The sequence below is a fragment of the Oryzias melastigma genome, linkage group LG13 (genome assembly GCF_002922805.2).
Source record: "Oryzias melastigma strain HK-1 linkage group LG13, ASM292280v2, whole genome shotgun sequence".
In the NCBI taxonomy this organism is placed as follows: Eukaryota; Metazoa; Chordata; class Actinopteri; order Beloniformes; family Adrianichthyidae; genus Oryzias; species Oryzias melastigma.
The window spans coordinates 24,195,775-24,209,963 of NC_050524.1; the positions used below are offsets into that span (position 1 = coordinate 24,195,775).

Here is a 14,189-nt window from a genome sequence, read left to right on the forward strand (position 1 = left end):
AAAGAATATATTCATTTGAGGAAAAAAAAAGGGTTTGTATCTGAAAATGTTTTCATCCAGTGATCGTGTACGGAGCGAAGCTGTCATCAAGCTGACACTTTAAACTGTTTTGTGTGAAATAAGTAGTCCCTCTTTTTAATAATGCTCAAACTAATGAATCCTCACATTAATTACAGCCAACAGCTGTCTCGGCGGCATGTTTTCCCCGCAGTGTGAGCAGCATCGCTGTCAGCGCCTTATGGGGTCGGTTTTCTGGGCTGTTCGACCCACGTTTGAGCACTTCCGTTAACCACCAATTTTGCTGTACAATCTGTGTTTTACAACACTTGGCGTCTTGAAGAAAATAGAATAGGACGGACTGCTTGTGCTGCGATGCTACTGGATGATGCTGCTGGGTTTGTATGGCATCTGCTCTGCTCTGGTAAGGATTTCTAATCGAAGTGCTACTGCTATGTTCAGTAGGACCGCATCTTGACTTTTGTACACACCAGGGCTGAACACTCAATACAAAAAAGTTGATAACTGGTCTCCTATGTTCTCTACTCTGCTGAGGCTAAGTCCAGTCTATCTATTGGACGAGATTAGCTCTTTCTGACCACAGCGTTTGCAAATGGTGCCACACAAACATATCTTGAGCCAGCCTATCAAAGATGGGTTTGCTCCTTTCACCATCTCTGATTGGTTTAGACCAGGGGTCTCCATCTTTTTCTTGTGAGGGCCACATAACTGTTTTTTTCACTGATGTGGGGCCAGGGTTGGTTTGTAGGCTAACAGAAAAAGTGTAACATTCACAGCCTAAATGTAAACATTATGTTTTTCCAGAAAGCCTCACATAGCCACATTTTAAATTATTAATTTCTGTAATCTTCACAGAAAAAAATAACGCAAAAACATTTAAAAAACTAGATATATAGCATTACATATATAGCATTACCTGCGATAATGCTAGTGTTATAGCTGTAAGATAAATGTGGTCAAAGTTGATAGCTGAAATGACTGAAACCAATAGCTGAAAAAGTTTGAAGGTAATAGAATGTTAAAATTTTAAAATGCCAAACTAGCCAAATTAGCCGAAACGGTTAGCATATAGCTGACTATTAGCTAAATGCCATAATTAGCCTAAAAAACTGGTAAAACGTCTAATCTCACCAAAACAGCATAAAGCTAACATAGCTAAACTCCAAATTAGCCTAAAGAACTGAAAAAGCCTAAATTAGCCAAAACAGCTAGCATGTAGCTGACTATTAGCTAAATGCCAAATTAGCCTAGAAAAATGGTAAAACGTCTAATCTCGCCAAACAGCATGAAGCAAAAATTTTAGCTAAACTCCAAATTAGCCTAAAGAACTGAAAATAAAAGCCTGAGCAGCCAAAACAGCTAGCATGTAGCTGAAATATTAGCTAAATGCCATAATTAGCCTAAAAAACAGGTAAAATGTCTAATTTGATGAGCTATGGACATCCAAAAAACATACAGAAGAAAAATAATAATAGTGATGAAATAAAGCATTCACAATATTAAACCAATAAATATTCTATCCTTACCCATCATATTGCAGCAGGCTGGAATATAAAGTCACGTTCTATGTGGGTTTTGATCAGCCAGATTGAAAAAAACATAGATATATATACAGTATGTCACAAAAGTGAGTACACCCCTCACATCTCAGCAAACATTTAGTTGCATCTTTTCATAGGACAACACTGCATAAATGACTCTTTCACACAATGAACAGTAGTCAGTGTAAAGTTGATATGGTAGTGTAAATTTATTGTCCCCTCAAAATCACTAAAAATACAGCCAATAATAGCTGAACCCATGGCATATATACATATATATATATATATATATATATATGTATGTATGTATATTTGTGTGTGTGTTTGTGTTTGTTTCTATTAGTGTTTGGGAGGCTGGGCCAAATGTGGAGGAGGGCCGTAGTTTGATGACCCCTGGTTTAGACCACAATTTTGGCTTAATGCACGTCTATTGTTGAACCACTGGGATAAATTAAGATTTAGAGCTCTGTGGAATTTATCTTATACTGATGCAAACTGAGATTTTTATTAGTTCCTCTATTGAGAAATGAGGTTGCAAGTGCAACCAAATTGATTTAGAGACCTGCAAACATAATGAATAATCTGGATTAAACTATTTACTTCACTGTACCTGGCTCTGTGTAGGTACATAAAATAAATATTACCAAAAATATCCATCAACTTTAAGCCTTCAGTATAGTAACTCTACATTGTTCTAATTTATAAGCAATATTTAGACTTGACTTAATAATTATTGTTAAAACATAGCAAAAAGACAAAACTGTATTATTATCTGAATTAGTGCTAACTTCTTTTAGAACTTTATTTTAGAGCTTGACAAAATCCAAAAATTCCATTTTGATTAACATGTGTATTTTAGCAGCATTTGAAGCTACATTTACAAATTTGAAAAGTTCTTAGAGAGTCAGTGGTCCTCATGGTCCAACCCAGTCATAATGTTGGAGTCAATAGAGTGAAACAAGGTTTTTATATTATAACCAACATTGCTTTGTATTTGAAAGTGAGACAAAGTCTGTAGCATAATGTCTGGAAGGTAGGAAAGTTCATTTTACAAGCTCATCTGGGTTCAACCGAAGCATTGAGATGATTTCATCCACGAAGTCAACCTTCAACTACAGGAGACACAGATTACAACATCCACAGAGGGTGTAATACCCAGGCTTAACCCATATCAGCTTGAGCGGCGTGGAACTCACAAACACCTCTGCTGAGCTGTCTGGAGACGCAGGCTTTGTTCACTCCAGACAGCTAGTTATGACACGACAGAAACCGACACCGTGTGTGAAAGTTTCAAAACAGTTTCGCGCGCACAACACCTCATTTTTTCTCACGTTACATCGGCTTCTTCTGTCCTAATGCCCACACACAGACGCTGAATCAATTTACCATTCTGAATTAAAGAGTTTGGAAAAGAAACCATAAAAACCAACCATTTGTAAATACATTTAAAGAAGAAACATCATGTGAGTTTCTAAATACTTTAAATCAGAAGACTACATACAAAGATTTCATCGTTATGAAGCCAAAATTAAATCCAATGTACATTTTCTTTAGAATATGCAATAACACTGTGAGAAGCCCAATGAGATACACTCAAACCAGACATTTATGATAAACATTACCAGGATATGCCATACTTTTTAATGCCAAAAAAAATGAAGCTTGCTTGCAAAGTCGAGAGTTAAAAAGTCATTTTTCATCTGCTTTACTCAACTTCACGATACAGAGTTGTTAACATTGTAGTAAACACATTCTTTGATCCCTGTGGTCTTTTTTACATTATCCAGACAGAATTGGTGTGTTTATCTGTCGAGACACAAGTTAATCAAGAACCGAACATTCACTTGAGCATCAGTTTGGATAAGAAATGCAAAACCAACGCGGTGTATTAGGAGCGTAAATGGGGACAATGCGTCAGTTTTGGGGGTTAATGATCTTGAATGATACTAACAAGAGGGCAAAAAAATGTGCTTCTGCTTTCAGTCATCCGTTGGAGCAGCAGCATGACAGCTTGTGACTCAAAAGCCAAATTTCCACTCAGCTGTACATTTTGGTTCTGGTCAGAGCGTGGAATGATTTGGCTGAATTTCCACGCCTCGGTCACATTGTCCAAGTGATGACGGTTATGTAACAACATCAAACCTGTATTGACACCTACACGTGAATTCAACAATGATTGTGGACAGTGTCAACGAAGGTGTAATGGATTGGACATCTATGTCAATAACTATGCAAAATTAAACTGTTTCTGTCATGCTGCAACCTTTCAGCAAACTAGTTGCGGGTTCTGTCTCTACTATCTTTCTCGGTATCTGGCACAGAGGGTGCAGAAAACAAAGATAATACGGTAGTCGGGGGGTTTTAGAATATCAGATCGCTTTCAGTAGGCTGCTCACACCTATTGAATATTGTTTTATAGTTATTCCGCAAACAATCTAGATTATATTCCACTAACTGGAGTTATAAGATCAATATTTTTTAAGCTAGCTAATAAATAAACGACTGATAAAAAGCAAAAAGTCTGTTCCGAATATCAAGAAATGGGGATTATTTCTGATCTCTTCATATTTTTACTTTAATAAATTGCTATGTTGATATTGTGCATTATTTAAGCTAAACTATGCACATAGCTGAGACATAAACATTCAACTCTATAATCAACGAATGACACGTCAAAAAAAAGTTCATCAATTTTGCGATGCAAGACTTTTATTTTTAATCACTGACTCATGACATGGCAGAGCCTTACAACGGGTATGAACTCTTCTGCTTTCAAAGTCGCAGGACTCTAAATTCAAGCAGTAGCAGCAGATGACAGCTACCGAACAGGAAGCTGTGTCACTCAAAAACCCAAGCATTTGTCATATTACTCATCGAAACGAAGTCACATGTGTACACATGCCTCAAAGCAACAAAAGAGAGGCTGCTGCACGTCTAGCACAGAACAGGAAGATAAGAACTAGGAAAAACAACCAGATCTATATCCTTCCCATGGATTTGTCAAGACACGCAACACAGTTTTACATGTCAATCAGGACACCAAACAACCCTTTGAATGACCAGAAAACCTTTGAGGCTCTGGTCCTAACAAGAGTCCAGTAGAAACCAGTCATATTGATCTCAGTGGTTGATGATTTTTGAGCAGGTTTTCTGTTCATGTGGCCGCCTTGAGCAAACCGAAGAGCTTAAAAGCGGCAAAAAGTTGCGTGTTTAGTTGCGGTATTGCATGAGACAAAAAGTAACCAGAAAGTCAATGGAAAAAACAAAGAAAATGTGGCTAGTTCTGGTAACAAAATCATTTACTATTAATTCTAACAACACTTTGTCTGCCGATGACTTTTTAAAAAGGTACTACGCTTCCATTATGTACCAACTTTGCTTTTATTTTCACTCTTTGGTCCACCGGTAAGTACATATGCATTGACATCATAGTAAATCGAGAGGGACACTTGTTTTTAGCAGGTCAGGGTCCATATGTGCTTGGTAAGAACCAGAGTTCAGATGAGCTTTCACAACTGTGCAAACAGAGAAGGAGAAAACAGTTTGTTGTGGCGTTCTAGAAATTGTGTTTATCAGCCTAAGATTTGGGGTGCCTTCCATTTGTGAAGCTGAACTCAGTTTTTGTATGAAAAGAATTTAAACTTAAAACCATATTGATTTTATTGCGGTAGGAATATCTAACAGTTCACAAGTGAGAGCTGAAAAACATGTAGGGACATACAAGATGAACTATATCTGATTCAAACAACCATTTGATTATGTGTTTTATTATTATTTTGCCATTTGTTCTAATAAATAAAATAAAGCATATTCTACTCAAATGTGGAGTACACAGCCTTGGAGTGATTGTGTCCATGACAGCAGTATAATGATTTGCCAAAAAACATAATCCCTTGTGCCAAGTGGCATGCTGGTTAGAGTACACTATCCGTTATCGTTGCATCACTGAGATTTTCAAAGGGGTTTGTGTTTATGTGTGGGAGTCTTAACATTTCTGTGAATGTTTACAGTTTATATAATTTTATTTGCCACATTAAAACCAATACACAGAATATGCCAAACAAAATACATAGCAGACCAAGAACTCTGTATGTGTTACTACTGTCAATTCTTTGGTTGTATCACCTGTCTGCATCGTTTTTAACTCTTTTACACCCCTTTACCTCCAGTGTTGACTTTTTTTTGACTACCACAACTCTTTGATCATTTATGAAGCAGAGAAAAGCAGCCTTGCACTGATATGCAACACTTTACAGAAGTTAAGGGCTTACATACTCAACATAAATGAGCTGATTATCTTGAAAAAAAAAACTTTTCTCTACATCAGAATCAGCTGATTCATGTCGATCGCATAGACGAGGGGTCCCCAAACTAAGGCCCACGGGCCGGATCCGGCCCCCTGAACACTATCAGAGATGCATGATGACTAACCATGCGATCAAGACCTACATAGTGTGACTTGATTCCACTCTTCTGCAGTCTGTACTCCTCTCCGGTTATCTGTGGCTTTGTCTAAAACTTGAAATGTTTGACTTTAGACCATAGACAGTTTATGCATGATAATTAGGCATCCCCAGCTCTGGTTTTAAAAGGTTAATCCAAATATAGACACATATTATTTACATATAGACAAGTTAGGACTAAATTTATTGACATTTCAGAAAAACTAAGGTCTTAAAATGCACATATTTCCATCTCAGACATAAAAGGGATATAAGAGTAGATAGCCAAAGCAAAAACAAGTGAAAATATTTCACACATCTTTTTTCTCTGGGACGTGTGACCAGTATTGAAGAGGGAAAGAAATTGCTTGATGACTCAACCACAAACAAACAAACTCTGCATGCATTAATACTAGGAGCCATGGAAAGAGCACCTACAGCTTTTGCTTTAAAACGAATTTACTGATTTGGAAACAACCCGTCGATGAGAGAAGACGTGACTTTCTTAGTCATAGGAGGGGAATAAAAAAAAATAGATCCCCAGACAAAAACAGCTATGGGTTTCACTTGTAGGTGATTCTATAATGACAAATACACTGTAGAAAGAAGCTTTGCCACGGTTTAGACCAATGTCCATCAGTCTGAAATGCCAGTAGTTAACAGTAATGGTGCAGTTTTACTGAAATACTGACAAAAATATATTGTCTTCAATGATTAGGACAAAGGGTGATTTTATTCTGTAGGAAAACAATATTTCAATCATGCTTTTACCTTTTTCAGAACACCTTAAATGTATTTATATTTTCAACTGTTGCACTTTATCTGATTTAAGCAGTTTGCCTGAATGACGTGCTCACAGAAGGTGCAGCTGAAAACAAAAGTGAAAAAAAAAAAGAGTCTAAGAATCAGTCATGTACAGAGAAAGTAACAAAGCCCTGCCTCACAAAAGCTGCTGTGATGGCGTCTGAAGGCTTGTTTTGACTTCAGCAAATGATTTTTGTCTGGCTGATCTGAACTTTCCCTGTGACAACATCCAGCTCACTAGTTACTTGTGTTGTGTCACCAGCTTTGAGTCAGCAGGCGTGCAAACAACAAAAACATGTGGTTGCTTTTAGGAATCAGCAAAAACATTGAGCTGAAATGATTGAGAACATGCAATATCCTTCAGCTGAAAAAAAGGAAAAGGAGGGACAGAGAGGAAATGATGTGCCGAAAAAGGGATCGTCAGTTTGTATGATACCAAGCACAATACCGGGTTTTCTTCTGGGTGACTGCACTGCAGGATATCAACAGCAACTAACAATGGAGAGAGAGGGAGCCACGGGGCTATTTTTGACCAGTCAGCAATTTTCATTGGCTCATTACAAAGCCCAGGTTATAAAATAAGGCCGCTTTCACGCTTGGATAGTCCAACAGCCTTGGTTTGAATGGGCTGAGAACGCCAATAAATTTCACACCTCCATCTGGTTTGGTTTGCTTTCACATACAGAAGAACCAAAAACTGAAGTGGACTGGCCTCCAAGGGATAATCATGCAGATCAAACCCTGCTCACTTGGGGTAGAGAGAGTCGGACCAAGACAAAAAATAAATTAAACTAAAGATGAAAACAAAGTGGTCTTACTAGGGTGTGTCAAAGTCAAGGCCCGTGGGCCGGATCCGGCCCTCCGGGAAATTCTATCCGGCCCTCCAGATCATTATATTTCATTGTTATTAATGGCCCGGTGTCATCTAGCGCTTATTTCTAACTTGTATAACTTTGAAAAAATATAATTTTGGAGAGTAAAATATTGAAAGTTATTTAATGTTAAAGTTGATTTATTATAGAATAATATTTCTACCTTTTTATTATTCATACTTATGTTACAAAGTTAGTTTTAAAAATTGGTATTCTGCTAGCTTTTTGGACTATTTTGGCATTTACTAAGAGTTTTAAGGCTATTTTGGAGTTTAGCTAATATTTCAGCTGCATGATAGCCGTTTTGGCTAATTTAGATCATTTTAGCCAATTTGGCATTTTGCTAATTGTTTAGCTGGCTATCAGCTTCAGCGTATTTAGCTATCAACTTTAGCGTTTTCAGCCATCATCTTCAGCATTTTCACCTATTAGCTTGAGCATTTTCAGCTATTAGCTTCAGTAATTTCAGCTATTAGCTTCAGCGTTTTCAGCTATCAACTTCAGCGTTTTCAGCTATTAGCTTCAGCATTTTCAGCTATTAATTTCAGCGTTTTCAGCTATCAGCTTCAGCGTTTTCAGCTATTAGCTTCAATGATTTCAGCTATAACCTCCAGTGATTTCAGCTTTTAACTTCAGCATTTTCAGTTCTCAGCTTCAGCATTTTCAGCTATTAGCTTCATTGATATAAGGCTATCAACTTCATTATTTTTCGGCAATCAACTTCAGCGTTTTCAGTGTTTTTAGCCATCAATTTCAGCATCTTCAACAATCAGCACTAGTATCTTCAGCTGCCAAATTCATATATTATAGAATGAAACCAAAGATCTTATAGCAATCGAAGATTTATGCAGATTTGGAAAACTGAACGTATTCTGTACAGGAGACACAACACTGAGGAAATTGGTTTACAGTCAGTAAGGACGCAGAACTCAATCTGCTACAAAAACGAATTCAAAACAAAAGAAAAAGGAAAGAAAGTGTATAAAATGTCATTTAAAAATATCTGCTAAACAGCAAAACAGTGAAAGATGAACTGCTTAATAGCAAGGAATCGCCGTAGTAGATGTCTATACCTCCCCACTAAACTACATTTTCACTGTTAAATTATTTTAATATTAAATTATTTTAATATTAAATTATTTTACGAGCCTTAAATGTCAAAATCGACCCATTTGCATTCAACTTGTTCAGTTTTATTTACCCCCAGTAGGGGGAGCCTGGCAGTTTCTCAGGTATAGTCACCTCCAATAGTTTTTTGACCTTGCAAAGTTCATTTTAATTTGCATATTTTCTTTGTAATTCAGTTTTTACATCACCTTATATGTTTGTTCTTTTTTATAATCTGAAGAAGAATTAAAGTTTACTTCTCGAATGTGTATTTTTGTGGATCGTTGGATTTATAGGGAGAAGGCGGAGCGTCAAAACTAAGGACTTAACATTGGAACCATACAATTATATTTTGTTTAACATTTCAAACGTTTTTTGTGGCTCCCGCTTTTTCACTTTTGCTCAGTAAACATTTTGTTTTGCCCCTCGTATTGAATCGATAACAACATTTACACGTCACTTCCTGCCTTTGGTAGACCTCAAAGTAAATCAAGACCAGCACGTGAACTAAACATTTGGTCAGCACCAGAGTTGAGAGGAGCTTTCATATATGTCAAACGTACCCTGATGTGAATCAGTCCTCCTGCATCAAATCCAAACCAAAACATCATCTAAGCATTGCAGCAGGTCAAATCATGTACTTATATAGCACTCTACTGCCTTCTTAGAAGATCTAAGCGCTTTACAGTCACAGTCCCTTTCACCTATTCACACACTGATCTGTTGGCTAACACTGGCGCCAATCTGTAACCAGTAGGAACAATGTGGGGTTCAGCGTCTTGCTCAAGGACACTTCAATATATGGCCGGCAAGGCGGGAACCGAACTTGCGATTTTCTGATCAGGCCTCAGCTGCCCAAATGCTTAATGTAACCCAAGTCGGAAGACCCTGTATGTGAAAGCTGCATTTGGACCAAAGACGTTTGTGGATCTTCTTGTCTTTGTGTTTGACCTTATTCCAACTGTTCTTGTCTTTGTGTTTGACCTTATTCCAACTGTTCTGGATATAAAACGAGTGTTTTAAAGGGCCTACATCATCCCAGCCTTTTAAACTGAACTATATCCATTTATGTGATAATAGATGTTACCTTTGCCAAACTAAAGAACAAACTCTTTATGAAATGAGAGTTATTTTCGCAGCTCCTTTTCTATCCAGAAGTAACCCCTCTGAGGCTCCGCCTTTCACTGCTTGTGGGTGCTGCCCATTTCATGGTGTCAACCTAGAGCCAGTCAGCCATGAAAACAAACAACATGCGAACTTTTGCAAAGATGGATGTGCATATAATTAAAGTGTTTTGTCCATCACCGTTAGCTCAGTGGAGAAAGTGGGTGTGTGTGTTAGCCTGGGGGCGGAGCTGGCAGCACAGACTCTTCGTGAAAGGGGCTGTTCCCACTTTGTGACATCACAGTGTTTTGTGGATTGGGAGGGACTGGTGCTCAGAGAGCAGGGTCTTACAGGAATGCTCAGAAAATGAGTGAATGGAGCAAAATACCACTTTGGGGTAGGATTTTTTTTTTTTTTTTGGAATTGAAGTTTAATACACAAAAAAGGTTGATTTTCCACAATGTAGGCCCTTTACATTTCTACTTTTATTCTCTAGCTGTAGATCAATGTTAAGATGCTAAAAATAGAACTTTGGCTTAACTTGTAGCAAGTTGTCCACCAAACAAGTAAAGTTCATCCCCAGTCTAAATAGTCAGATTGATTAAAACAGAAAAAACGAGTTCACTGACGCTGTTTCGGTGAGAATTGGGGGCATTTCATTTGTCGAGTGATCGTCGTATCCATATTCATGGCATCACGTAAAAAGCGCGCTCTTTTCTTCTGATAATCATGAGCCACGGTGGACGGCGAAACCTCAATGTGTGTTCATGTAAATCATGAGCTGACGCGGTCTGTCTGTAACTCTCATCAACAAACAAGGCCCCCCTTTCATTCCGCCTGAGTAATTTAGTCCTCTGCTTGTCTCCCCATCCCAGACAGACACATCTAAGCAAGCAAAATCAATACAAACGAGCGTCTCTGCTCCTCTTAGAAGAAGTCAAACACACCAAAACTTGACTTGAAATGCTCCAACAGTGCAGCAAACCCGAATGACACACATCACCGAAACGCAGAAATATTGCAAATGAAAGCTTAAAGTAATCCCTTTGACCCTAGAGTTCAGCTGGGGACATCCATCATAAGGAATCTATGAACTGATCACAAAGGTTAAGTGATCAGAGATGCTATAATCGTTAAGAGTCATCACAGACCCATCCAAAAAAATGAAGCACAGAGAGTACATGTTGGGTTATTCTGCCACTCAACATCAGTGCCTTCTGTTGACAAAAACACACTCGATTTACAAGGCAAGAAGACTAAACAAGTGACGATTTCTTTCTTTGGTTGGCTTTTGTTTACTCCTTCCTCTCCTCTCCTACCCTGTTGGTGCAAAAGCTTTTACGTCAATTCCAAACGCACAGTGGCTTTTTGTGGCACGCTAATTTCGTTTTACCTGTCGTGATGCACTTATTATTTAAATGACGAGAGAAACAAAACACTCCAGAAAAACGGGATGCGTTAAGCTAAGCTAAAAAACCGGTTAAGCTAATTCTTGAGAACGTATATCGAAACACGATATTTGACTTAAATGTGTATTTTTGTGACAGCTAAAACGAAACTATAGTTTTAGTGTAGTACTTTATTAGTGAAAACCAACACTATAAGTCAAGTTTTGGGAATATTTGCATCTGAAGTCCAGAAACTTGTCAGCTTTGTATCTCGATATCTTCATCTTCCCAAAGTGCTAATTAGCTTGTGAGGCTAAGCTAGCTGTCTGTCTCTTCATCTTCGTCAGTACCCTTCTCTTCGTCCTCTGTGTCATAAATCTATTTTAAATAACAGTTAAGGATTAAACGAGGTGAAGCCATGTCTAAGTATTCCCTCTTGTCGGGGGTGTCTTCGTCCCGCGGCTAAAGGTGATGCCCCACGTCAAAAGGACCCCAAACCTCCATCGTCTCCCAGCTTGGAGGCCCCGCGTTAACCAGCTCCAATGTCAGCGCGGGCCTCCAACAAGCCCGTGACAACTTTTACCTGCCCGCGCGGGCCGTGTGCAAAGCGCTCGCCTCACCTTTGCTTTGGTGATGATGTGCGTGGCGAGTTTAACAACCGCGAAATTTCCCTTCCCGATGGTCCGCTCGATTTCGTAGTAGCCCACTCGGGCTGGGGGGGGCCTGGTGACCGAAGTGTGGCCGGGGTTGGTGATGCACCCGCTGGCTGGGGGGGCGCGACCGGGGTGGCTGATCGCAGGAGTCGGCTGGGCTCGGTTCTGGGGGCCCATGCCGGCGTGGTTCGGTCGGACCGGGTGCGCGATCACGGCCGCGGCGGACCCAGCTGCTCCTCCGCTAGACACGGCCGCCATCTTCTTGCCTCTCTGCGGGAACAACAAGCAGCCTTGCGCAGCGCGCACCGCGGGCACGCCCCCGCCCTTCGTCATCCACCGCGAGGCGCTCCTCCGCAGCGCCCTCTCTAGGTTGTAACCGTGGCAACGGCCGGCGTAACAAATGACTTCATCCACAGAAACCTATTGTGGTTGCCATGGAGACGGGAAAGTGCGCATTATCACCCTGGTTCTCATGATTCAATGATTTCTTGCAAAACTGCTTGGCTATGTGTGATCAGGCTGCCGTACGCTGCCACGAGAAACAATGACACGACACTGCATCACACCGAGACATGCATGGATGTGATCCAGCAGTCACACTCACTGCTCAAAAAGAGACAGTCTGTTCTGCAAATAACCAGATCTGCCTTCACTGCTTAGATTCTTTTTTTTTATTATTTCACCATGTTCATTCCAGCATTCAAGGACACTCAGGTTTCCTACATCAAAGCCATGAACCAACATTTTCTGTGAATCTAATGAAATCACGTTCAAAAGAAGAGTCAAAAATGAAATCATGAATTGTAATTTAATTTAAAAAAAATCAATCAAAACAACAACATCTGGATTTGGAATTTGATCATTTTAAGCAATTAAATCAAAAATAAACCAAAAAAGACAAACAATAGCAATGAACATCTATACAATTCAGACTTAGGATGAATATTAATGAAATTGATTACATACATACATTTATAAATAATTAAATTGTTACTCTTAATCCTAAATGATCACATACAGAATGTATATAAACAATATGATACAATGAGACTATTACATATTAAGTTTGTCAAAATAATTGCCATTAAGGGAGTGCTTTACTAAACTTTTTTTTAACATAAATTATTATAATTATCTAGTTCCTAACTTCTAATAATTATTTGTATTTATCCAACACAGATTCAGAAGATTAAAAAAATTGACAAAGATAAAGTACATATTAATGATATAACCAGCATTATTTCATATGTCATTATAGCCAGATCAAGTATGCATGATTTTGTTTTTGGTTTATTGGTTTGTTTCAAGCAATCAAAACAAAAAAACACATTTATTAAGATATGACTAATTAAGATAGTTATGAATTGATTGGGGAAAAAAATAGAAAGAAATGCAAGCAAACACACATACACAAAACTGATGTAATCCTACAAACTAAAAGAAAATACAAAAGTCAACAAAAAAAATCAATATTTTAGGCCATAATAAACAATCGTAAAGTCATTTGAAATCTTTTATATATTTGCTAAATGATACAGATCACTTGCAAAAAAGTTCAGACTAAAGGTAATTATTTATTTATAAAATTTTAATCATGATAATAGATAAAAAAAAATGTTCATTCAAAGAAGATTTTTATTTTGTGTTGCAGTTTCTGGGGCCGAGGCTTTCATAGTGCCGCAAACAGCGCCCCCCTGTGGTCGACAGGAGTCTAACTCGTGAGCGATGTATCTGTTGTGTTGTTACACATGACTACTGTGTCAACTGGACTCACAAGTTTAAGCAGTGTTTGTTTCCTATGTTATGGACAGATACTATAACAGTAGGCAATTAACAAATAAATATATGTTTTTTTATATAGATTTTTTGTTTTTTTTTGTGGTAAAATACTAGGAATACCACAAAAATTAGGGTGGTCATCATCTGTGGTTTGCCAGTAAAGCGGTATCGCTCCTCCTTAAACTGGTTGAAGTGTAGAGCAAAGAGAGACCTCTCAGGTATGTATCCAGGTCAGCATCCCTGATCCACTTGATGAAGCCACAACATTGACTCTTTTTCCTTTTTGTTTAACTGTTGAGACACAAATTGTGCACAAGAATCCAACCCCTGTTGGCTCAGGGGGCAAAAGAGGAGAGGGTTGATTAAAAAACTGTGGCAGAAGGTGACATAGTCATTCCCATGTACTATTTGTTGACTAGTTCAGCCAGTACATCAAAACAAAAGCCATTTTTATTATGTTATATGTCTTTTATCTGTTTGT

At 38.4% G+C, this 14,189-nt stretch overlaps 1 protein-coding gene across 2 annotated transcripts in view; it reads right to left on the bottom strand.

Moving 5' to 3' along the window:
* sik3 (SIK family kinase 3) overlaps positions 1–12,325 on the bottom strand; it is a 53,513-nt gene extending 41,188 nt beyond the window's left edge. The window contains exon 1 of one of the 2 annotated variants that reach the window (XM_024258130.2): positions 11,897–12,325. In XM_024258130.2, coding sequence (XP_024113898.1) covers positions 11,897–12,262 — 366 coding nt within the window. In that variant the 5' untranslated portion in view covers positions 12,263–12,325. The remainder of the gene's footprint in view (positions 1–11,896) is intronic. The other variant, XM_024258131.2, reaches the window with a different exon arrangement.
* Between the last annotated feature and the right edge of the window lie 1,864 nt (positions 12,326–14,189).